The 27,124-nt window shown below is 40.5% G+C and overlaps 1 protein-coding gene across 1 annotated transcript in view; it reads right to left on the bottom strand.

The window, feature by feature from the left end:
* Positions 1-597: 597 nt before the first annotated feature.
* The window catches only part of cpne5a (copine Va), a 90,939-nt gene continuing 64,412 nt past the window's right edge, over positions 598-27,124 (bottom strand). The window contains exons 15-21 of the mRNA XM_085345477.1: positions 12,801-12,847; positions 10,478-10,659; positions 7,549-7,676; positions 4,877-4,979; positions 2,419-2,476; positions 2,097-2,170; positions 598-783 (exon numbers count right to left, since the gene is read on the bottom strand). Of these exons, the coding sequence (XP_085201603.1) occupies positions 598-783; positions 2,097-2,170; positions 2,419-2,476; positions 4,877-4,979; positions 7,549-7,676; positions 10,478-10,659; positions 12,801-12,847 (778 nt within the window). The remainder of the gene's footprint in view (positions 784-2,096; positions 2,171-2,418; positions 2,477-4,876; positions 4,980-7,548; positions 7,677-10,477; positions 10,660-12,800; positions 12,848-27,124) is intronic.

The raw sequence follows: 27,124 nt of genomic DNA, 5'->3' as shown, positions 1-27,124 counted from the left end.
CTCTTATATTACAGTCCTTATCAAAGTAGAAATGGGGGTCGTTTTTATTATACTGGTCACAAAATATAAGGTGGAAAACTTCTGGGGAAATATGACTTTAATACCCCACCCTTTAAAACCCCCTAAAATGAACAGATCATTCCTGCAATAAATAAATAAATTATTATACACATGATTTCCTAGTTTACACACATTGATTCCAAAAGGTATCACAAGCATGATACACACTGGCACATCCTAATATATTTATGCCTTCAAACAGGCCCTCTTTATGGGCTCACTTGCTATCCATTACATCACCATTTTGTCAGGTTAGACAGTGAACAACTGAAAGCTCCTTTCATACCGGTCTCTCAGCGCTCCGGTCCTCAAGCACTCAGAGAGTAAGCTCCCTCATCATAGCAGGTTCCCCTCTGCAGTCTCACTGCTCCAAACCACAATGGAGTCTCATCATCTTTGTGTTACGCTGGATTAATATTTACGGAAGGGCCTCAAAAGCATTTTTGCTTCAAAGAAGTGTTGGTGGAGACGGGTTCCCATCAATCTCAACCTTGCTCTGCCCGACGCAGAGCTTTGTGTGTGTGGGCGGGGAGGGGCTCACACGGGGTTGGTCGGCGGCTCATCACTGGGCGAATACACTGGCACAGGGTTGGGTTTAATGGCTCTGCTCTTCATGTAGGAGATCAGTTGGTCAGGGATCTCAGCCAGTACGTCTTTAGCCAGTCGAGCCATGCTCAGCACATGGTTACCTGTGCGGTCCATGTAGTCTCTGAATGGTACAAACTGTTGTGACATGAGAAAGAAACACATTACTTTTAAAAATCCCTGAATCAAACTGGCAATGTTTTCCTGGTTTCCTGGCTGGTTCACTGAAATGATGACTCAAAGGAACACCAAGGTTTGAAAATTCTTTGTAATGTCCAGAAGGGGGCGACTCCTCTGATTACAGAGAGAATTTTATAAGCCATGTAGGTCTATAAGAAAATTAATTTAGTTTTGGTTAATTTATAAATTCTGCAAACAATTTTGTGCTAAGTTTATGGTCCTGTTATTGCAAGACTCTACAGTGGTAGATTGATGTGCATACAGTCATGTGGAAAACAATCAAGTTTTCTCACAACTATAAGATGTGCTGTGAAAGACACCCTTACTGCTTCCATGGGAGTTAAGACTAAGCTTAAGGAGCACCGAGGTGCTGCTAATCAAATGCACTTAAAATGATCCTCAGCCAGTGTGAGCGCCTCTATTAAAGAAGACGTTTTGGCAAGTTGCTGGTTTAAAGCATTCACATGTGTTTTAACACATTTCCAGCAAATTCACCTCAAGCTCAGACTGTGCAATACTCGGACAAATTGCAAACCCACCCAAGAACTATGATTCAGACTCTACAGACTTCAGTTAGCATATTAAACATTAATGTTCATGACAGTACAATATGAAAAGACTGAATAAGTATGGCTTGTTTGGAAGGGTTTCCAGGAGAAAGTGTTGCATCTGAAAAAATCACAAAAGTGCTGTAACAATGAGAGATGAGACCATAATGCACAACACCACATCTGGACAAAATCAATCACAGCATTTCAGCACAAAACCTCATACCAGCTGTCGAGCACTGTGGTAATTTAGGCTTGTTTTGCAGTCACAGGACCTGGGCACCTTTTGGTCAATGAGTGAACCGTGAACTCCTACCAAAATATTCAAATGTAGGGTATCTGTCCAAAGTATGAAACCTGGCTAAAACTAGGTGATGCAACAGGACAACGATCCCAATCACAGTAGCAAATATAAACAGAATAGCCAAAAAAGAAAAGAATCCAGATGTAGCAATGACCCAGTCAAAGTCCAGAACTCAGCCTGACTGAAATGCTGCAGCGGTACCTGCATCTGTGCATAAACAAATGCTGACTGTATGTATGAATAAAGCAGCTGGAAGATAAAGAGATCACCGATATGATTGAAATTGAAAAATGTATGCTATACTTTAAGAGATATTTTGCACTGGAATAAAAAACAGAACATAAGGTCGCCGTTGCCTAATGTTTTTATGCCTATAGAAAATGAGCTGTTCCTTCCCGTGACGAGCCGAGACGTCTCACCTGTACAATGTCTCTCTCTGCCAATTTCCCCCGTGAGGAGATTCTGACATCATCACCATCCAGCTCAACCATTGCTACAGAGAACAAAAATGGATTTTTAAACAAATCTCTAGTATACCTCAGCATCAAAATTATGTATACACTCTTTTTTAGTTCATCATGAAACTTTCCAGAGCAAATATGTCTTCATACTGTGAAGTCATTTACAATATTTATTATTCTTTGCAGAAAGTCTGAGCTGGTTTAATAAAACAAACCATCCCTAATCCGAAGAGGCAACAAAGTGCTTTCCACATATTTTGTGTGTAGTTAGTATTCTCACCATCAAACTCAGCCTGGCCAACTCCAACAATGATGATAGACATGGGGAGTTTGGCTGCCTGTCATAAACAAGAAGAAGAGACAGTCAGTTGTCAGTCACATGCCAGGAATACAATATTTTCTTTCAAAAAAACAAAAAAGAACCAAAGCCATCAAAGTTTTTCGCAGAGCATGAAAGGGTTACATTTCCAATTACGTTTATTTATCCACCAACACACATCTCATTAAAACATTCAGTATGAACCGACATGCACAATTCCCCAGAGAAGACATAAATGATAATGGGCAAGATAAAATAAGACAAATATAAATTAGAAATAGCATAAGAACGTTGTCTTGACTATGTTACACATCACATTGTGTTGTATAGTTTTGTTCCCAAAGGAGCCAAGAGAAAACGCAAAATGCATTATTCAAACCAGGGCCTTCAAGGTGGCTACAACTGTCAGCACGCACAGAATTTGTTAGCTAACCAATATACACACATTCACAATCTCATAGTAAAGATAACATAAGGTTATGCAATGCTCTTGCAGTTTGCAGAAATCCTGCAAACACCACTCAGTATAAAACCCTTTATTCAAGTTTGCTTATAGAAATGATTCAAATGCTTTTAACATCAGAACAGAAAAGGGCCGCATGTTGTGTCTATTTAAACGACAGTCAAAACAAATCATAAATCTACAAGATAAAAGGGGGCATCTTCTCAACGGTTTGTGGTGTAGAGGTTACTGCACTGCATAAATTCAGACCATGGCATTGGTGTGCAGAACGTGAAAGCCCTGGCACGAATGAATGAATGATATATGCTTGTGGTAGAAATGCATTCACAGGGGCAAAAGTAGGTCAGCTTTCCTGGAAAAACCTCTCAAGGGGAGAGGCCTGTCACAGATAGGAGTAAATAGACTGAGGAGGACCTCCCCTTTCATGGTCTCTATCGTTTTTCTCTCTCAGTCTCTATTCCCGATTTATTTCTTTTCTCCACTAGTGTTATTCCTCATGACCTCTTACTCTCGCACAAAATAGCCTATATATTCTATTTTCCCAGTTTCCAGCAGACCAAAACCCTCAGGTATATACTTGCCAGAGCTGATACTGTTGCTTGAGCTGCATTATTCAGTTTACACCATTTGTTACTTTGCGTGTACTGTAAAGTGTCACTCCTCCAGTTTTTCTGATGCTTCACTTTCACTGCAGAGAACCACAACAAATCTAAAGGGACTCAGTAGATATCCGCTGTGATATCAGCAGTTTCATTTAATATTAAAGGACTACAGAAATATTTTGGGACAGGAAGAATGGCACCACCATGTTTCAATCATGCCCATGAATTTAATTCTTCACAAAACTTTTACCACAAAATCTAAATATGTACATTGCCTCTGCAGTAGCTTTCATTTGATTCTGTACCAACACTGTTACGTATTCTGTATCAGGTTGCTCCATCTCACCGAAGCTCGAAGATGAAGACCCAAATTAAGCTCCCTAACAGGAAAATATCCACAGTTTTATGAGGTTCCTGAGTCAGTCTCACCCAAACAGCAAAGTGACAACTGCAGATATAATCTAAATTTCGCATACAAATTAATTTATGTCTGTTCCTCTCGGGCTAAAAGCAGGCTCTGCTTTACAATTTTATTAAAATGAAATTTTCAGTTTCAAGGAAAAACATCAAAGGAAAAGAGTTGCAGACTGTATTTACCTCTGAGGCTGTTCTGTCAGATAAGAAAAAAATATGCAGAGCTGAGTGTTGGACACAGTTACTTGTTTATGATTCATCGTTCCAGGGCAAAGGCTGAATACCTAATGAAGCTCTTCCATCCAAAGAGAGCGAAGTCAGGTCCAGTGGCTGCAGGATGTGGCAGGTTGAGGTTGAGCAGAGCGCAGAGCAGCAGACAAGATCTTAAAAGGAAGGTGTGGCTGTTCGAATGGTTTGATTAACAGTCGCAAATTCCCTTTAAACCCAGTCTGCTGGGGGTCTGAACACTGTGTTCCTGTAAGGCTCTACCCGCTCGACGATGACTGATCGTCAGCCTTACCTCTGCGGGCAGATTCCAGCCAAAGGTGAGCTGCAGTGTTGTCAAGACACATGAAATATGCAGCAGGCAGTATGGGACAAAACAAACACCATGAAACTTTAAAAAAATTGGCAACACTGTTGCCTCAGATCTCAGATCAGAGCACAGAGGTTGAATCTCAGCTGAGCCTCTAAGCCTCTTGAGGGTCTCAGAAAGAAATAAAAATATTGGACAAACTGAGCCTCTAAGAAGTGGGGTAGAAAACATCCCATAAATCCTCAAATCCAGTGCTACTGGCTTATAAACCCTCAAAGTAACAGAAAGCCTGAGAACAGTGCCACAGTAAGCTTAAAGCACCTGCAAAACCAATGTCCCGCAGAGTGGAGGAGAATGGAGAGAGAGAGGTTAATATCCTCAGGCTAGTGTTAAATCAGCACTTACATTCACTATGGCCTCCTTGGTCTGAGCCATGTCCGAAATCACTCCATCAGTGATGATGAGCAGGACAAAGTACTGAGATCCGTCCTGCACTGCTGCTGCATACCTGGGTGCAAGAAATGGTAAGTGGTAAATGGCCTGTATTTGTATAGCGCTTTAGTAGTCCCTAAGGACCCCAAAGCGCTTTACACAACCAGTCATCCACCCATTCACACACTGGTGATGACAAGTGTGTGAATGTGTTGTAGCCACAGCCACCCTGGGGCACCAGTAGGCAACGGGTGAAGTGTCTTGTCCCAAGGACACAACGACCGAGACTGTCCAAGCCGGGGCTCGAACCGGCAACCTTCCGATTACAAGGCGAACTCCCAACTCTTGAGCCACGATCGTGAAACTGACTGTGACAGAATGATTTAAGCACAACAGCTCATGTTAGAAAAAAAAAAAGTTATGAAAAGCGCGCATGCAGGAGCAACCAGAGAGAAACTCTTAGAGGAGCAGAAAACAACTGTGTGAGAGATAAAAAATACATTAAAAAAGATATTCCTCAGAAACAAACTCTCTCCGCACAGTGTGTGACACAAGAGCTTAATATAGACACGTAAAGAAGAAAAATATGTTGTATAGCTCTTCACGTCTCAGAGGTCTATCTAGACACTCTTACGAAACCCATCAGAGACACCACAGTGAGTGTGGCCTAGATTCAATCGCCCATCGCTGGCTGCTCTATGAATAATTTGTTAAACTGTTTATGCAAGTGCAGCAGTCTTATTCTTCTGGAACATTATTGATTGCCTTGCATTCATCTTACTAGACTTGATGAGCAAAAAAAGAGGGAGAAATGTGGCAGATCATTGCAAGAGCCAAGGACAGGTCAGAGGTGAAGCTTCACTCTTTGCATCCTGCTTGGTCAAATTGACTGTGAGGCACCGACAGTTTAATCAAAGAGCGTGCCCTGTCTGTGACAACAGCAAAAGCGATGGCTGCTGTTTAGGGGATTAAAGTGGCATTTGTCTTCCTTAGCTGACTTACAACAATGTAGGCCACACTCACTGGAGACTGTTCAGCGTATTAGCAGAGTACTAACAGCAGAGTCAAACTCAATTTGTAGATTCCTACACAGATGAGATCCTTAAACTGGCTAAAACATTAACAACTCAACATCGTACATTTACTATATATTATGCATCATGCATGAACATCTTTCCCCCTTTTATCAACATTTCCTGACTTCAATGTGGTGGATGGAAAAGTTGAACATGCACATTAAACACAACTACTCAAATGAACTGCATTGTTAAGATCATTTCCTGGTTATGCAAATAGTTATCTTTTCATCAGTTTTAAATTGGACATCCTTCTGAGACTTTTATTTATTCTTTTTTTTTTATTCATTGACATTATGCATAAAGGTCTGCAGGGGAATGTTTTCTTTGGTGCGTTTTAAATTAAATTAATTTAAGCTGCAGTTTGTGCTTTCAGTTATCTCAACACCCTAATCTTTAGCTTCTGCCAGTTGTTAGTGAGGCATATAACAGGATTTTAAGCTCTAAGACTGGATGATTCCAGGCTTGAAATAGCTCCTCCCACTCTACAACATCACTGGGGAAAAGGATTCTTCACAGTTTATAACTGTTATTATACAAATCAGTAAGAGATAGAGAAAAGCAAATATTATCTACATGAAAACCTGCAAAACTAATACTGAAACAAAAAGTGACATAAAAGCCCTTCAGATGAAAACAAGTTACACATTTTCACTACTCAGACTACATTTCTCTGATCACATTTGTATTTTGATTTATCTTTTTGATTAAATACAGATGATCTACTTACTAGCAGATAGGAAAAAGCTCTATTTTAGCACCATAATAGTTTGTAATTACGTAAGGATGGATATGACATCCTTTAACCTTCTGTCAGCTGTAGGGGGTGGGCAGGGCATATATATCTATATATATCTATATATATAGATATATATGTTACATTTTGTTAGTTTAAATTTTGCGCGTCGTTTTATTGAATAAATCTTTTTGCATAAGCTCTATTATTCTACTACAAGATTAATCTTTATGGGGAAAATATTAACAAATACACTTGAAACACAGGTCACAGGGACACGTTATATACATGGGACTTAATATAGTAATATCACAACTGTTTTTAGCCGCAAACAGCACATTATGTCTTCTGTGTGTTTAATGTACTGCTGTCGGTTTGTAGGCACAGCTTTTTAATTCACTTTGTGCACTTACTCTATTTGCAGTGACAAGGAGTTTGTAATGGTGAATTAATGCCATGCCTCATTTACAGTAAAACTCATTAAGTGACTAGCGTGGCTCATCGATACATGTCACGAAAGGCTGCATGACCATTTACAAGTTCCCTCCCAGAGACGCCGCCTTACCTCCCCACGTTCATCACGTTATATGTCTGCAAAATAAACGTCTGGCACCACAAATCCCTGATTACCATTTCTATTTGTCTTAGCCTGGCAGCTGATTGTTTATTTTCCCTTCATTATTTCTACTCAATTCACAGAGAAACCATCACTCACTGTCCTAATGCCTCTGATGGCATGGCTGCCTGCTGAAGATTATTTACAGACTGACTTTCAAAGAAAGGGCGACTGCACTCTGTCATATATCCACTGGGACAGATGTTTGCGTTGGTACCTTGCCACATGATTAACAACAGGAGCAAAGTTGGTGGGCCCATACAGCTGAACTGTCTTAAGGCTTTGATGGTACGCTTCAAGAATCCCCTCCATACCATTACAGTACGGGTTGTCGACGTTGCCATTCTGAGGAAAAACAACAAGACATAAATGGTACAAAAACTACAACAATGGCAGAGTCAAACAATCAACAAAAATGTATTTAACCTGTTAAAATTAATCTCATGTTAAAGTGTTAAACTGTTAAAGTGATTAAAGTGATTTATTAGATTTTCAGATGAATACAAGTGGATGTGCTAAATACTCCAGTATGTTTGCTAGCTGGAAGGTCACTATGCTTATAAGCAGCAGCATGTTGGACCAAACCAGACTGGAAAGACTAGTGATAACCTGTTTTAAAGCTCTGTATTTGTATTAAGTTTAGCAGCAACCACATAGCGACACCACTTTCTACCCTCCCTGCTACAGAGATTTACTAACATAAAGGTAACACCACAGAAAATGACAAAATTATTTATATAATATTATTATTATTATTTTTTTTTTTTTTTCACACATGGTACAGCAGTAATGCATTCCCATACACAACCTTCCTTTCAATTAAAGTAACACTGTTTCCATGCATGAAAAGGAGCAGGAAGAAGAATAAATTCATAAATTCATAAATATATCAAGACAGACTATAAATAATTTTTAAAAAACACGACTTGCTTAAAAAAAACCTCTAGGAAACATCCAGCAAGAGCTGCTAGTGTTTTAATAAGCTGAGTGTGTGATGATGGTGAAACTGAAGAAGAGGGCTTAAGCCACCAATCATCAGAGTGATGCTACTTAAATTACTTTGATTTAGACACCAGGGTTACTCGAGTAGAACAATTCACTAGACCATTACCTGCACATCTGTGAAATCAAACATTGTGCAATCTTTATGCTGTACAGTAAAGTTCATGTGAAGGGGACTAGCAGGTTAAGGATCATTTCAGGTCCCATCGGTCAGCGGTGCATGTATGAAAACCATTCATGACTAAAACAATACAACATAACTTTTAACTGTGAATGGTAGTGGTTAAAATGTCTTTTTCTGTGTGGGCAGGATGGCCAGATTTCCTCAATCAAACAAAAGTAGTTTAAAAAATTAGCTAACACATTAAAGAATCAAATATTCATACAGAGCTTCATTTAAAGTAGTGTTTTGTGCCAATCATAGCCACAAACTGAACCATATCCACCGCGTGCCCAGCTAAGAGACAAAATTATTTATTTAGGACTACATTTATTTAATTTTTTAAAAGCAGTGCTCTCAGTCAATTTTACTCAACTACAAATCAAAATATTTAGCAAAGAAAAAGCTTAAGGAAGTTTGTGTGTTACAAATTTAACAAATGCAACAGAAAATTTTCTTAAACAACATTTAGGCTTTTTAAAAATATTAAAATATAACCAGCGGTCTAACAGCTATTCCACTTTTTGCAATCAATTTTTAATGAAGAAGAAAACAGACTCCCCCGCACTGTCTGTAAAGCTCACCACTGAGACAGGTTCACAAATTATCAGCGGGATTTAAGCCATGTGAGGAAGAAAAGGTTAGGTCATTATTCAGTCATTCTTGAGCTCTTAAGCTGCTCTGATGCTTGAGTATTGTCCTACATAAAATTCATCGCCCTCTTGAATGCTGCAGTGTTGTGTGGTATCTTCCAATAGCTGGCAGAAGGTCTGGGAGTTGCATAAAAGCTCCAACTTGCTCATCCTTAATGAGCACAGTCCATACCAGAACCTTCACCACTGTGCTGGCGCCAGTGGTGAAGTGGTGTCTGATGTCTATAAGTGATCCAGCCGCACACATCCATCTAGAGGCACTCTCATTTCACCAGTTCTAAAACCTTTAAAAAACTCTGTCTTCATACATTTCCTGGACTAATCTCAAATATGAAATTTGTGAATGTTATTTTAGTGGTGGGCATGTTTTCTGTCTATGCACTTGGTAGTTTGTACCTCAGGACAACATGTTGACACTGAAGCATCACAGGTTTCTGCTAGTTTCATGTCTTTTACGATCAGTCTTGCAACCCTCTTTACTGTAAGCCAATAGCTCTTTAGATTTGCATGTTCTGGAGTTTGGAAATGTAGAAATAACAACAAGATCAAAAGACTCACTTGCTTTATAACTGTGCATGGAGAGTCGAGGAACTTCAGGTTGTAATTTGGTCAAAGCTAATCAGTATTGTAAATAATATAACAATAGTGATGCAGTAACTGTATGTGCCACGGGTACTTCTAAAATACTGGTGTGGAGTTGAGGGCTGAATGGCGTTTTGAAAACACTGTTTTAGCCGACAGAGATGTTCTTGTCAAACTTAGCTTCAAAGGTTAGCGTCCTTGCCCATTAAGGCACAGTCCAAAGCAAACATACACAGTATAAGAAACATTTCACTCAAGACTTAACTTTACTTTTAAACCCACTTACATGAGTATGGCAAGAAAAAAAGAGAGACTTCAATTATATGCCGAGATGAATCTTAATTCACAAGTTTTAATGGAAACATGGAGTGATGCAGACATTACCCTGTAGACACAGTCCTCATTAGGCTGTACTATGCAGCAGCCAGAGCACATTACTGAGTGAAGCTAAATTGATATAAGAAGCCGTCAGCCTTACAGAACCTAATTTGCACTATAAAAGGTAAATGGAATTCAGCCTGAGCTCCGCATGTCAGAGATGTAGCTGCTTTTATCTCAAAATGCACACATCTACACTGCACATTCAACATGCTTACCCACACGTAGAAAATAAACACACAAATGAGCACTCCCTGGGATCACCTCCAGTGGGAGGGCCAAAATCATCTTCCCACTGATTCAGATTAAGTCAATGAACCAGATGCCGAAATACAACGTCGGTGTCTAAAATAATCACATAGTTTACTCACCAGTGGAAACTCGTGGGAAACCCTCCAATCAGGGGGCAGCTTAGCACCGAATCCTAGGGCAGGGAACATCTTATCACTGTCATAGTCCTGGATGATCTCTCCAACTGCCTTCAGGGCCATGGCATAGGCATTCATCTGGTATGGGTTCATGTAGTGTAGTGAAGTGGACTGTGATGGATTTCCTTTTAAGAAGAGAGAAGTGAGAGTCACTGATGCAGACCATCAGACTGAGAGGAAACTGACAGCCGAGGCAGGGGAAACAAGAGCAAACTAAAGCTAAACTGAAGATTTGGGTTTGAGGAAATGACTGCCTTATTGAAAATAACTGTAAAACTTGATGTCTATTTATTTTGCACTATAAGGCTTCCCTCCAGATAATAAGAGCCCTTATTATCTCACAGAATTAATATGTTTGCTGATTTAGTAGTTGGATAATATTATTAAACAGATTAATGATATCACTGAATATATTTATCTCTTATTTTTATTACAACTTATCCCAGATGGATCTAATGAGTGTTCGTCAGAAACACAATAAATACTTGTGTTTGATTACACTAAAAAAGACGCTTCAGCTGAGAGGATTTGGCATCTGTGCTTGACTGGTCATCTACTTTTATATTTTAAAGCTTCAATGCCATTAAACATTATGCAGAGACAGATAACTAATTAAAATAAACACTGGTATAAAGTGTCTTCTGTGTGCTTTGGTGTTAGTTCTACTGGAGGGATGAAAAATTGCTCTTCCAAAAGATATTCCCTTGGTTTTTTGTTAGTGATGGTGGAGCAGATGGTGCCGTGAAGCACGTTGGTTTAAAATATACCCTAGGTATTTAGTTATGCTGACATCTGGTGACAGTGAAGGCCATAAGATGTGTGAGGCACTATGGGAAAAGCCAGCCCAAGAAACTAAGAATCCCAGCTGTGCACGCAAGTGGCCAAGCAATCAGGAACAGACAGACTTTCCAAAATTTCAACTGTTTGTTATTTTAACTTCACTCTCTGCAAATATCTCTCAAAACTATGTGTGGAAAATGTTGTTTATTGAGCAGTTACTTTCGCATAAACTGCTATTTAACCAACACGCTGTGTTGCCTCAAATCCACATCCTGGAAACCTCTTGCTTGGGAGGGGAAAACCCTGACTCAACACACCTGGGAGTGCAACCTGGCCAGTCAGCCAGTGAAATTTACCCTCTTAGTGATGTTGGCAATTGCCCCCTAAACCTGTGGCAATAATGCTCTGAGGATTGTGAGTGATCTAAGGTTTCTTGCAAACCTAGTGGCGTTTTTAACAGAAGTTTAATCACTTATGAACGTGGTACAACTTATTGTTGGGATTTTCTCTCTATTATTGCAGGGCCTTTGACCTAGAATATAAAAGGACTTCGAGGCAATTGTTGATGTGAATTGGCGGCATATAAATAACATTCAAGTGAATTGAGTTGAACTAATTTATAACACAGACAGGTTGCTCTCAAAATGCAGTCAGTCTGCACCACAAGACATCTATGACACATCAGGAACTCAACTGAGCTGGTTGTATTCTGGTTGTATTCCTAAATAAGAGCAAATTGCAGAGCGTCTATGTCATTTTGCAGTTAAATCAACATCCTGAAGTAATTTTGTCACTATTTGTGGTGAAATTTCTGAATTTCTGTATCAAATCTGTGGCGTTTGGAGATTCTGACTGAATGTTAGCAGTAAATGTGAATTTCTGGGTATGTAAACGGCAACAGATGATGACACATTTGCAACCTTTCTGGATTCATTACAGTTAATCACATTATTATCATAAACATTGCATGTAATTACAACTTGAACCCCTTCAGTTTCATACTGATATCAACTGAATCCAGCTTATTGCCACTTTATCGCTGTCTTGATGCACCAGTCACTTTAAAAAGGGCAACTGACTGCAAGCAGCTGCAAACCCAGTCGCTGCATTTGAAGTAATCGTCACACAGGCAACAAGATCACAAGTTCATTGTACATGAGCGCACAAATTTTATTCATACCACGGTCTCCGGCCACTGAAGATTTTCGATTTTGTGCATTTTTATATTTGTACATGTTTGGGTATATATACTATAGCTACCATCTTTTTTAATTATCACTAATATGATTTAAAGTTTTCGTTTTATATATTGCAGGCTGGCAGGAGCGCTTAATAGTGTCTGACATGTGAACACCTTGAAAAAAAAGGGAGATCACAGGCAGAGAGGAAACTCCAGCCCCTCTTTGAATAATAGCAAATCTTCTAGTTATACATGAGATGACAAATGGAGGCAGAGCAGGGCGATGGTTGTTGTTGAAACACTCACCATTTGATGCTGTGAAATCAATGGCCACTGTGAAGTGAATCTGAGTCCTGAAACAGATGAATAGGGGAAAGGATGCTATTAACAAAAGCGAGGCAGGAAAACTCGGTGCTGCAGTTTAATGAAGCTCTCCCAGGTTTCAGCATCCTCTGTGGTCTTATTTGAGAAGAGGTGCGACAAAACTGAACCACAAACAGTGTTGACAATATCTTTTGGAGTCAGGCTTTAATAGTTTAATTTTTAAAACAGCGAAGGAGATACATACATAAATTATTTATTGCTATACTGCATCCAGAGGACTGTTCAAGCCTTTTAATGATTACATTACTTAAAGATTTAACAGCACAACTACAAGACCATAAAAAGCAGAAAACCTGATAAGAGTACAGCCATTTCCCCAGTGATTTGTACAAACACATAATGAGTCGCTGCAGCTGGCTTAATGAAACATCTGGAAAGATATGGGGATGAACAAAGCATCTGAATAAAGTAACTCAGTTTCATTCACTGCGCCCAGGCTGAAAAAGCAACCTACAGCCAAAAAAATAAGTCAAAAACTACTGGATATTTTTTATTCATGAGCCCATAATGATAGCCAAAACCTTGAAAAGAAACTAAACATGGCCTAACTAGTCTCTGCTGGATCTGTTTATTTCCCGAGGGAGAGAGACGAAGGGAGCGAAAGGAAGAAGGGCGTAGATCTTTCATTGCGATTAACACTGATTGCCTTTTCTTAGCTTCACCTCCATTCAGAAATTCCCACAAGCACAGTATTGTAGATAATGGCACCGTCCTCCTGGGGAGGCTCTGACCTCAGCTCATTAATCAGCATTGAGCCGAGCATTCAGCTGACAAAGGGGAATTGTTGCGGTGGCATGTTGCCTCGATTTGAAAGTCTGATTTCTGTGGTTAGTTTGAATGTTTGGCTAGAAAAGCTAGATGGTGGGTTAGCATTAATACTACAGGACAGTAGACTCTGGGCATGTTATTCAAATTGTCTGTTGGATCATTATGAACAGTTTCATACTTAAACATTAATTGCTGAACTCTGACCTAAAATAACCCACAACATGGTTCAAATTCTGAAGTGTTTTTTTGCATCACATAGCATTAGGGTTGCCAACTCCCTGAAAAATAAATAAGGGACACCTCGTGGCCAGGGCCGGGCGACCCAATTGTCTTCACCCTTCCCAGTGTGGTGAATTTTCTAGCTCTTTTTTTGTGTGTGAAATTATTTTTTTAACCATTTGACTTGAATTTGATTTAAGTAGATGTGTATTCTTTGTGATATGAACACATGTGAAACAAATGATCATTTAGCCATTTATTTTTAGCTCAAAATGACAACATTAACACAGTAAAACAGGTCTCTTTCTTAAACAGAAGCCTGTCATGCTTAATTTTTGAGAATATAAGTAAATCTTTCTTTAAAAGAACTCTGTCCTGCTTAACTTAAAATAATAGAAAACAATAGAAAGAAAAATATTCTTGTAACAGTGCACATTTAGTGCATTTAGTACAATTGGCTTCAGTTGAGGTATTATTTCAGCTTTTCTAATGCTAATCAGCTGCTCCTGTTTGTAAACCCACTTGCTCCCATGATTACGCATCTTAACTCATCATCATTATTCATCTATGTATTACTTTTATGTATTAGTCATCTATTTGTTGTAATCATCTATCCTTGCAGTTGTTTATTACACAAAATAAATGATATTATCACACTTCTGGCCACATAGCGCTGATATTCATTGCACATGCCCATATTAACTTTTTCCAGCCAGGTGTTTTCCTTTTCCCATTCTTCCCTTTCTCTGAGGGGAACAAACATTGCTGCTCTAACGCTGGGCTCACACTGTGCGGTTTTAGGCCCATTTTGAGTGGTCGGACCGATTTTGGCCTTCATCGTGCATCGTGTAGTATACGTGGGGTAACGAGAAGTGATTAACACCTCACGACCAGCTCCCGATCATCAATCGCTCGTGAGGGTCTCACCACAGCCGCTCACACTGCTCGCGCGCAAACACGTAAACGTTGGTGTAAAAGATGGAGCAGCACGGCTGTGCAGCGTGTGATCTGGACACAAGCGATGGAGGCACAACTTGGAGAACTTTGGAAAGCTCATCCGAGCCTTTTCGATGTGGCATCACAAAATTATCACGACCACAACAACCATGAAAATAGTTGGATTTACATTGCTGCTCAATCACAGCTGCCTGATCATGTTTTTCATTAGCAATTTAGCAAAGTTGATGGTGGTGGTGTGTCTGTGTGAGTGAAAGACAGAGAGAGAGAGCGAGCGACAGATTTTCTGTTATAACCTTCATGTTATGGACGCACAGTGTGAGCACTCAGGTCGCATCAGAGCATCGGGCCGTATAGTGTGAGACCTGCATCGTGACCTACCAACTGCGAGTCAACCGTACAGTTTGAGCAGGAGCTGAATAACGTGACTGAAAAAAATCGCACAGTGTCTGCCCAGCTTTAGGTGTACTGTCGTCCGAGACTTGCACCGCAGTGTCTGCGTTTGTTTCCCTGTTGGCCATGCTTCTTGTTGTGGTCATTTGTTGTCTTCCGGTATTTTCTCCGTAAGCGACCTTTCCTCGACCAATGACATGAGTGGTAATCTGAATTGTCATACTCGTAAGTGTGCTGTCAGCTCATTGGTCACAAAGCAGGAGAGGGGCTGGGAATTATGTTTTCAAACAAAGCGTTAATTCCATTAACATTTATAGACTACTTTTGATTCTCACTGTATTACGGGACAAAGTGCGTCCCTTATTAGCTCAATACGGGACGTGTACTTTTGTTTCGAAATACGGGACGATTCCGTATTTTAAGGGACGGTTGGCAACCCTACATAGCATTACCTTGCATCATATTTGTAAATGAATAGTTCAGTTTTGTGCTCTCTAAATGTCTCCAAATTGATACTGCGTATAGGAAGGAAGAAAACACCTTAAAGTACCTAAAACCTCTGGACAGCACTGCAGGCCTATGTTCTTGGGACAAAAAAATCAATATGCATTCATGTTGACTGATGCTGTAATATTGCCAGTTTTGGCAAACAACCAATGGCTGATCTGGAGATGTTATTTTTATCCTTGTCCTTGACAGCTGGTAATTTCTCTGTCATTTTTTTAACTTTTATGCTCCTCTTCGAGCAATGTATCACTCAGTGGACAAATTAATGTACCATCACCATTTCCTATATTTCACCAGGCGTTTTTAAATCTGACATCAGCCTTTAAATGGCCTCATACAATCTAATTCAACACAAATCTTTCAGCACAGGTAGTCCGACAATTCCCTCTTGGCACCGGTTTGTCCTTTCACTCTGCCACTCAGTGTCTCCTCTCCTTTCAGTTTTGTTCCAAGCTAAAATGACGGTTCCCCAAACAGTTTGTGGATCACCTTGAATTACAGCAACAGTATAAAACAGGCAGAAACGTATCAGTGTCATATTGACTTTACCCTTCCAGTTAGACAAACACCATATGGCAAGGGCCTGTAATGTGAAATGCCTGCAGACTAAGCAATCTGAGCAGGGTGGGTTATTGTATGCAATGCAAAACCGGGAACAAACAATGTACCTACAGTTAATTTACAGTCTCATCAGTATGCTCTGGAAACATAAACTACACCAGTGAACAGACTGCCACAACAGTAAAGATAATTAACAATCCACTGCCACCTCATTAGTGCACCTACACTACCTCTCGTTATTTTAATATTTTGCTGCCAATGAGCCAGACTCTCTCATAATGTTTTTTAAATGGTCATGAGCAAAAATTCTCAAAGGTTTTTGACAGGATATTGGAATTTTTTCACAAATTTTCAATCCAGTTCTCATACCTGACCATTTTCAGAGGAATGATTTTTTGTCTGTTAAGCCTCTTGACACTGACCTGTGCATATTTCAAGCATTAAAAGGCACCTATCTCAGGTTTGTTATGCGCAGTCTGCCCATTTTATTAGTTCAATCTGTAAAATATACTAACACGGTTAGACATTCATAACATTGTATTTTTGTACCAACGAGGGGATTTCCAAAGAACTATCTCAGCATTGTGCGCAATGCTTCCTTAACAAATATGAGGAAACTGGAAGAGTGGAGGGCAAAAGAAAAAGTTCAGTGCGCCCCAGGGTGGCTGTGGCTGCAATGTAGCTTGCCATCACCAGTGTGTGAATGTGTGTGTGAATGGGTGGATGACTGGATATGTAAAGCGCTTTGGGGTCCTTAGGGACTAGAAAAGCGCTATATAAATACAGGCCATTTACCATTTTTACCATAAATAAAGCCTATCAACTGCAGATGAACAGTATCTGAAAGTCATGTCCTTAACAACTTTTTAAAAAGCCAGCAAAGACCTGTCATAGATTAACTGGGCTTTCAGTTAATCCACCTACTATTCACTGAATCCACATCAGAAATTAGTTCACAGGATATCAAGAAGCCATTATTAAGGAAGGAAATGGCGAGGAAACAACTGCAGTATGCCAAATTACACAAGAACTGGAAATCAATGAATCCAAATTTGAAATACTTGGCTCAAACTGTTCTAAGTCTTTCCCAAGGGGGTCAGGAGAGAGGTAGAACTTTAGGGAAACATTTAAGCCAATGGTGTTGGGGAACATTTCAAAACTGATGGATGTTGAAGGTAAAAAAGCACCATCAGCGCCACTATGTTTTGCTTCACCTAGCCATGGTATTAATCCAACACCATCTGGAAAGCATCTGACTGGCAAGAGATTAATTTTTCAGCATCACAATGATCCCAAACACCATGCCAGTAACAGCATACCTGGATAGAAAAACACACAGTGGAACACTAAGTCATGGATTGGCCTCCCCAGAGCCTGAACCTCAACAATACTGAAGCAGTGTATGTTCATCTTCACAGAGAATGGAACAAAAGGCAGCCAACATCCAAATAAGAGCTCTGAATATGCGGACGTCATACCAAATATTTACTTTCAAGCTCTTAGAATTACTGTTTTTTGCCTTATATGCTGCATTTCCATTCTATTGCATATGTTTCAATAAATCGCTGCCCTTTTACTAGCAAAGTATAAATACATAATGCAGTCTAACTGTTATACTGACAGGGGTTTCTTTATTACTTTGTCCATTTATAGCAGTGCTAAGCTAGATTTTAAAAAGCACCTCAGACATTTGTAAATGAATGAGTCATTCTATAGATTACACTGAATTCGAGCGTAGTACTGTAACAGGATGTCACCACAACAACAAGCCAGTTTATAAAATTTCTTCCTCCTAGATCTTTAACTGAAAGTGGCATTAATGCAAAGTGGAAGCATTTAGGAACCACAGCAACTTAGCTACGAAGTTACAGAGCATGATCGCCACTGTCAATGTGCATAGTGTGTAAAAGTTGCCAACACTTTGCTGACTCAATAGCTGCAGAGTTCCAAACCTCCTGTGGCGTTAACATCAGCAGAAAAACTGTGCTGGGAGCTTTGTGGTATGGGTTTCCAAAGCCGAACAGCTCCAGAAGGTGTAATGTTAGGTAGTCCACTACTTCTCTATATGCTGCATATTTAGAAACTTAAAAAACTGCATGGGACATGATTGTAAAGTATTGGGGTTATCAAGCAATAGCTGTACACTGTGAGAACGACATTCAGCCAGACTTTCAAAAGAGCAACAAGCTAAAAACAAATTAAAAAGCTAAGTGGGCGAATGTAAAACTGGAAAACAGCAAAGGGGACATAGACCCCATGAATATCCATGAATATACAGCATGTGGCAGTAGAAGAGGCTATCAAAAAGAGTAGCAGCACTAACACTGCTGGAAACTGTCATTACTGTTTCTAGCTGTGCCGATTCCCTGGACAAAACGTATATCTTTGTCATACATAAATTTAAAGAATTCAAAGTGAACTGTTCTGCCTCTGGTGACGGTAAACTCAAACTTCTGTATGATCACAACAAATCACCAGACTGCACAGCCTAGCAGACCAGAAATATCTGTAAGGGTTTAGCATCAGTACATCTTGTTTAGTTATCATGTGAAAGTGCTTTGATGAAGTTTATAGTCCATGACCACATTTTGCCATGACAGACAAACACATGCAGATACACATAAAGGGAACAACACTGCATCACAAAAATAACCTTGCAGAAGACTGAGTGTCACAGCTGAGAAACACCTCTCTTTCAAAAGTCAGCAAATAGCAAAGGCCAGTAAAAGAAGCAGACGAAAAGAAATTGTATGTTTCTGTGCAGTGCGATTTTGCAGTCTGACCACAAAGCTAACCTAAATCCAATAAAAAAAAACCCAGTATCAATTTCTCAGGATATTTTGGGATGAAACTATTAAACCTTAATAAGATCTCAACACAATAGAAGCTCCCCACCAGCCTTTATATGACCAATCTCACTAGAGATTTAATTTAAAAAGAAACATTTCAATATGTGATGAAAAGAATATAAATCTTTCATTAGCCTCTCAAAGCAGCATGTGGCTTTTGGACTTTAATTACCTCTATTTGACTATATCTCTGCCACAACTGGAGGTTAATGAAAATTAATGAAAAACCAATTCACTGTGAAACCAGTCAGAGTGCAATGGTGGGTCTTGAAAAGAAATTGCTTTTTCCCCCCTCTGCTTCACATATCATCCAAAATGCACCGTGCTAGTTATCACCTGTTAGAAACGGAACAGCAAAGCAAACACACATGAAAGGAGAGAAATCAATAGCAGCGATCTAAAATATCAAATCTGATATCAGATCTTTTGTATACAGCCTGCTGCTCAGGCTCCTACTCACATTTCTCATCATCTGTCTGAATGACGGTGTTGGCATGCGTTCAAGTAGAATCTTTTGCATCAGTTGAAGAAAACTAATCTCTTTCACTAGGCAAGTACAGATGCCAAATCAAAACTAAGTGATCCACGGGACAAACACAGAGTGTTCTGTGCCTGAATCCACGAACTGCATTTTTTTGTTCTTGCGAACGAGAATACATCAAAACAAAAATGAAGCCAAAACTAAATCTTGCAAGTTTTTTCTAGTGATTAGAAGAAACTTGCAAAATGCGCAGTAACTTTCCAATGTAATCTTATTCAACTTTTACATATTTGTATTTTTCCATAATATCACAAAACTGTGGTATTTGTTCACAGTAAAAATGTTTTTGTACTAAATGTATGTAGGAAATATACCTTGTTTCTGACTTAGTTCTCACACAGCTAACCTCTTGTTTCTCTAAGCATCTTTATTTTTCACATGCTACATAATTAAATAAAACAGCATAAAAGTGCACATAATGTAGCTGTCAAACTGTACTTCTCATTTCAAATGCTCCCAAACCCCCATTAGCAGTTTTCCAGTGTTTCTCAACACCCATTTAAAGGTTGAGGCTAAATAGGTGAAGTTAATTTTCATAATATGACACACATTTGACAAAATTATATAACTAAATATCATCTAACTCAGTGATGACAAGTATTTGCAGTTGTCTTAAGTTGTTTCCAGTCCTCCAAATTGGCAGTCTCTTCATGTGTATCATTTTTCAACGATACAGTTAATCTTTCCCATCATGGATAGGCAACATGGTCGTTGTTTTTCTTTCAGCACTAGTAAGCCTATTCTGATTTATTTTCTTCATCAGTCTGTTATGCAATCTGCTTCAAATCGACAGTCTGTTCAAAGCACCAGTTTTTATGCACCTTTTCTTATTTGATAAATTTTTCACAATTATGGTAATTTGACAGTCGGGTGGAAAAGTAAATAGATCCTATGGAGATTTGTTTTATGATGGGATATTTTGACATGCAAACCTCTCTTATACTGTGTCTATACATAAAGGATATCCAGGACTGTTCCTGTTGTGTCTGAAAGCAGCACAGCATGGGCAGCAGCGTGTGTCGCATGATTGACAACAGGACCAGAGCGTTTTGCAGAAACCCCAAAGAGCAGACATCAAAGTCTGTGTCAACATTGGGAAATCTGCAATGGGAAACTTTAAATATATGGGAGAGCAGAAAAGAAATTAGCCAGGGAAGATGATTTTACAGAAAGACTGCTACTGGAGAACTTCCACGGGGACTTCCCTTGAAGACGTGTAAAAAAATTAAACCAACTGTATATGAAGATGAATGGTTAGCTATCAGGGAAATCGCTGGCATCTTTAAATTCTTATTTGTCACGTTTCAGACAAACTTCACCCCCAACCATAGCATGCAAGGCGCTTCTGAGAAGGAGCAGCACAGTATTAAAGTGTGAAAGGATCTCCATCAGCAGGCAAGAGATTACCCAACCTTCATGATTATCAGTGTGATAAGAATAGGATGCACTGCCACTGCCCAGAGAACAAACAGCAGCCTTCTGTCAGAAGCATGACCTAGAGCATGCTCATCATTTTCTCTCACTCAGGGGTGCTGTGCACTGAAAATCTGTCCCCAGGGTCAGACTGTCAACACCATGTTTTACTTCAGTGCTCACAACTTCTCACCAGATATTCTTCCTCTTCCCCAAAATGTAACTAAAGTGGAAGGATTAGGATTTTAACACACTGGAGGTGATCCAGTATCCATCAAAGATGCTGCCTGATGCACTGACAGGACTTCCAATGAGTGTTCCAAATATGGCAGCAGGAACAGTGTATCACTGCACGAGGAGACAGTTTTAAAGGGCAGAACAAGCCAAATTTAGATCAGGTGCAGTTTTTCATTGCATCTTGCACTGAACACAGCACAGCAAAGAAAAATACCTCCTCAATCATTCATTCAGCAACAATATTAATAGATTTATTGTAATACTAGTCTTTGCCCTCAAAAGCTACGACTTCATCCTTTAACAGAAGTAACTTGCAGTTTAAGTTACTTCTGTTAAAGGAGATCTTCTGCAGTATCCATGCAAAAAATCTTCCACAGCAAGATGTTTATGGGATTTCTTGCAAAAACTCCCAGTTTCAATTATTTATTTCAGTGGGTTTCAAATATTGCCTTTCTACATCTTAACCAGGTCTTTCAGTGACACTCAGTTTTTACTTACAATGTCTTTAGGATTCAGCACACTTCACCTTTCAAACGTATGCCTTCACAGTAACTTGGAGCTTTCTTTGCTATAATGCTGAGCACATAGTTTAATCAAGCTGCAAGCTGCCCAGTCCCAAAGCAGCAATCCCAACTTATAACATTTTCATCACCATGCTCCACACTGGTTAAGAGATTCTGCTACTTGGTCTGTGCCAAACGTGTTTGCTGTCACTGTGACTGAACAGCTCAATCTTTGATTTGCCTGTCCAAAACAAATTATTCAAAGCAAGCTTGGGCTTTCCTTATGTGTCGCCAATTTTCTTTTTGAACAGCAAAGGCTTGTTCCTCACACTTTTCCCATATGTATCAAAATATCTCTGATTATAGTAGTAGTCTAAAAACTACCAGTTCTTGGAAACTGATCTTGTATCAAACTGTACTAAGGCTGTTTTATGGCCCAGTCACATAGGAAGTGACATGCACTGTGCTGTGCACTGAAACTCATTGTTTCTCTGTGACTTGCACAGAGCAATAATGGTTTCCCGCTGCTCTGAGCAAAGTGCAGCATAGGCATAAGGCCAGGGAGCATTCACATGCACCACAATGACATACATCTGTGCAACCTATAGAAATGCAGACAAGAAGCTGGCATATGTATTGTAGTAGGTGTGAAGGCCATGGGCAGCAGCAAAAAGTGACATACTATGAACTCAACACAAATTTTGAGTTATTGGATCAAACTAGTGGTTGGCGCAGAATTTGCTGCTTCCTATGTGAAAGGGCCTTAAAAATAGAATAGCGGCCTTCTTGCAACTAGGAAAAAAATGATGGTTAACCAGGGATTGCAATGACTTTTTTTTGCATTTGGTGACTGTTTGCAAGTAAGTACAGCAACCAACCAGTTGCCCAGAGGTTAAACATCCAATGTCATCATGCTCTGAGCAACGACTTTCAACTGCAAGGTGAGTGCACAGGTCGCCCATTTCCAATCGCGCTCTAACTGCAATCACTCTCAAAAATTTTGACAAAGGTTTGCAAATAATTGCCATCTGTGTCAATCAATCTGTGTCAGTCTGCAGCAGTGAGTGGAAATTGACACGAGCAGTGCACTCAGCCGGTTATGCAACTTGTTGTATTAAAGGTTTCCAGGTTGTATAGGTTGTATAGCAAGGTTCCCAGACACTAATGTGATTTTGCTTGGGTTACCACAACCTGATTTCATGTAATTGACAACTTTTTTTGCCATTTTATCGCTGTCTTGAGAGAAGCATCAGAATCGGTTTAAAGGTAGCAACTGCAGGCAAGTGGTTGCAGAACATTTCAAAAGCAACAAGATTGCAAGTTCACTGCACACAGTTGCAACAATTTTAGTCGTGCATCAGTCTCTAACCACCAAATGTATTTACCTTTCAATAGGTCTTAAAATCTGCACAATTCAGATGTAATACTAAAACAAAGTGCTTTATAATTTGTTGTTTATCAACTCTTTTTTTTTTTTGCTGATGATAAATTCAATAAGTGAAATAATTAATAAACTTAAAAACAAAAATTTGCAATACCAAAATGTTTTAGTGATGGAAACTGTTAAGGAATACACGAGTTCATTTCTGGATCCATGCCATCCTACGCATTAAAAAGTAGTTTGGGTACAACATTATTCATTAACATGCTAAGTAAGAATTAATGTTGTGTTACACGTGTGTTGTGTCCACACATACTATTGCATTTGTTCTGTAGATGCATTTACCAGAAGCGCTAGAGGGCGCTAGTGAGTATGTTGTTCTGGTTGTGGTTTTGGAGAAGAAAAAAAGAAAAATAAAGAAAGGAGTCAACTCCGGTAATCCTCTGTTCCTACCTGCGTGTGTGTGTAATACTTGCTGAACTAACACCACACAACAAGTGGCGACGAGAGTAGTGGTGATTAAGTTATGGCTCTGCTCTCTTTGCAACCCCCGGCTGTGTTCCTGGATTGCCCGGGCGAACCGAAAATTCCATTTGCTGCGTGGAAAAAGTTGTTCGATAACTACTTGCTGGCGATCGGGGGTAATGACTTTGCTACGGAGAGGAAGAGGGCCCTGCTCATTCACTGCTTGGGAACGGAGGGACAACGAATCTACAGCGCCTTACCACTCGCTACGGATGATTACGAGGGATCCGTAAAGGCTTTGGAAACGTACTTTCATCCTAAAGTCAATGTTGTCGCCGAGAGATACCGTTTCAGGCAACGAGCCCAAGCTGTCGGTGAGTCTACAGATCACTACGTTGCAGCACTGCGTGAGCTCGTGAAACAATGTAAGTTCGGGGCTATGGAGAATGAAATGTTGCGGGATCAACTTGTAGAGAAGACAAATAATGCTCGTATACGTGAAAGACTGCTAATGGAGGAGGATTTGACGCTCGATCGAGCTTTGGAAATTGCTAGGCGTACAGAGGCTGCAATAGCTGATGCAAAGGCCATTGCTGTCGGTGAAACAAAGCCTGTTGCCGCTGTTCAAGTACAAAAGAAGATGCGCAAGCCAAAATACAAAGCAGCTAAAAAAACGGATACAGCTCCGACGTGCTACCGTTGTGGTTCAGCTGATCACAAAGCCAATGATAAATCCTGCCCCGCAAAAGACTGCAAATGTAATACGTGTGGGAAAATCGGACATTTTTCGAGAGTGTGTAAATCTTCTCATAAGCTTGTTAATGAAGTGACTGTTCCTGAAATGTGTGTTTTAACTGTTGACAATTGTGTCAGTGGTGATCCGGCTAAATTGATGTGCACTGTTGCAGTCACTGTACCAAATACTGCACAGGCATGCACTGTTAAGCTACTAGTAGACACAGGGTCTGGTGTTTCCATACTGCCTGAACATGTTTACAGCACAAATTTTGGCTCAGTTAAGTTAAGTAATCCAGCTGTTCAGCTTATTACATATTCAAAAGAGAAACTGGATGTATTAGGGTGTCTTAGAGCTGACATTACTTACAATGGCAAGAGTGCCTCCACAGATCTCTACATTGTGAGAACAGGAACACCCATACTGGGAATGGACTTGGTGACTGCCCTCCAGCTACACATAAAAGGGGGACAATTAGTTCTTGACAGTCCCAAGGTCTGTGCTGCACTCCAGCAAACCTCGGCTCTGCCCACTCAATGTAAACAGGAATGTGAGTCTCCAGTTGCATTCGGATGTGCAAAGGACTTTGTACATAAAGTGAAGGTGCGACCTGAAGTGAAGCCAATACAGCAGAAACTTCGACGCTTACCCCTGTCAGTCCGTGATGCTGTTTCCGCAGAACTCAAGAACCTTGAGGAACATGGCATCATAGAGAAAATTGATGCATCTGAATGGGTCTCCCCGATTGTAGTCACTAGAAGGAAGACTGGTGGCATACGCATGTGCGTTGATTTGAGAGAACCTAACAAAGCGGTGGTCGCTGACAGTCATCCCTTGCCACTGATAGAGGACATACTGTCTGAGCTGCGTGGGGCTGTCATGTTCTCCACCCTGGATCTTAAATCCGCCTACCATCAGCTGAAACTACATGAAGAGAGTAGAGGGCTCACTGCTTTCATTACACATGAAGGACTGTACCAGTACTGCAGAGTTCCCTATGGGTTGAGTTCAGCACCTGCAGCCTTCCAAAAGATGATGACACAAATCCTACGCGGCCAGAAAGGGGTGCAATGCTACCTTGATGATGTCATCATATACGGAACGTCAGAAGCTGAACATGAGGCCAACTTGCGTGCTGTGTTACACAGAATCAACAATGCAGGACTGAAACTCAATGTTGACAAATGTCAACTCCGTCAAACTACTCTGAGCTTTTTGGGTCAAAAGATCGGTCCAGAAGGTCTGCTGCCAGATGACTCTCATGTCACTGCCATCCTGCATGCTCCGCCCCCTACTGATCCTGCAACCCTGCGCTCATTTCTTGGCTTGAGTGCATGGTACAGCAAGTTTGTGCCAAATTACGCGACTGTTGTTGAACCTATGAGAGCTCTTCTGCGTAAGGACTGTTCATTCCACTGGAACGAAGCAGCTCAAGCAGCGTTTGATCAAGTCAAGCGGTTAATCGTGCACAGCCCTGCCCTGGTGATGTTCGACCCCAGTAAGCCAACCATAGTCTCAACAGATGCCTCAGACTACGGTGTAGGTGCTGTTTTGACTCAACTTGACGGTAATGATGCAGAACATACTGTTGCATTTGCATCTTGCAGCTTGTCTGATGCAGAGAGGAAATACTCAATCGTTGAGAAGGAAGCTCTAGCTTGCGTCTGGGCTGCTGAAAAATGGCGCACATGGCTCTGGGGCAGAAAATTCCTCCTACGAACAGATCACCAAGCACTGACAACACTGCTGACTACTAAGGGCAATAACAGAGCTGGTCTACGCATAGCCAGATGGTCAGCTCGCCTGTTGGAGTTTGATTATGAAGTGGAATATAGAACTGGGTCACTGAACCATGTTGCTGATTGTCTTTCTAGGCTTCCACTTTCCGAGACAGACATGGCATGTGCAGAGGATGTGGAGTCAGTTGCAGCCATCCTCACTGATCTGAGTGCTGTGTCTGAGGATGACTTCCAGTCAGGGTGCAAAGACTGTCCAGTGTTCACAAAGCTCCGTGTGCAGATACAGAAAGGCTGGCCTGCTAGGAAGACGTCACTGGATCCTGACTTACAGCCGTACTTCCCAATCCGCCATGAACTCGCGGTCTTGAACGAGTGCATCATCAGAGGTACACATCGATTGCTAGTGCCTGAGTCGTTGCAGAAAAAACTCACTGATATAGCTCATGAAACTCACCAAGGCATCGTCCGTACCAAACAACGCCTGAGGGAAATGTACTGGTGGCCCAAAATGGATTGTCATATAGAGACACTGATAAAGAACTGTGCAACGTGCAGACAGAATGACAAGTCCGCTGTCACCCATGATGCTCCACTCCAACCCATTCCTTTACCAGCTGCTGCTTGGGAAAAGGTGTCTGTGGACATCATAGGCCCTTTTGAAATAGCCCCTTCTGACTGTAGATTTGCCATCACATTGGTAGACTACTTTAGCAAGTGGCCTGAAGTAGCTTTTGCTCCCCGAGCTGATGCAGCTACTATCATTCAATTCCTTTCTGTAGTTTTCTCTCGTGAAGGGAATCCAAAGACACTGATAAGTGACAATGGCTCTCAATTTCTCTCTGCTGAGTTCACTGACTTCCTGAAAAGCAGGGGAATCCAACACCTGAGATCCTCAGTGTATTACCCAAGAGCTAATGGGGAAGTTGAGAGATTCAATAGATGCATTAAAGACTGCCTACAGACTGCCTCGATTCAAG

The sequence above is a fragment of the Diplotaxodon limnothrissa genome, linkage group LG20 (assembly GCF_057381915.1).
Source record: "Diplotaxodon limnothrissa isolate DT_005_m linkage group LG20, D_limnothrissa_male_GT1.1, whole genome shotgun sequence".
NCBI lineage: Eukaryota > Metazoa > Chordata > Actinopteri > Cichliformes > Cichlidae > Diplotaxodon > Diplotaxodon limnothrissa.
The sequence above is the reverse complement of the archived record's forward strand: the minus strand, read 5'-3'. Positions and strand labels throughout refer to the sequence as shown.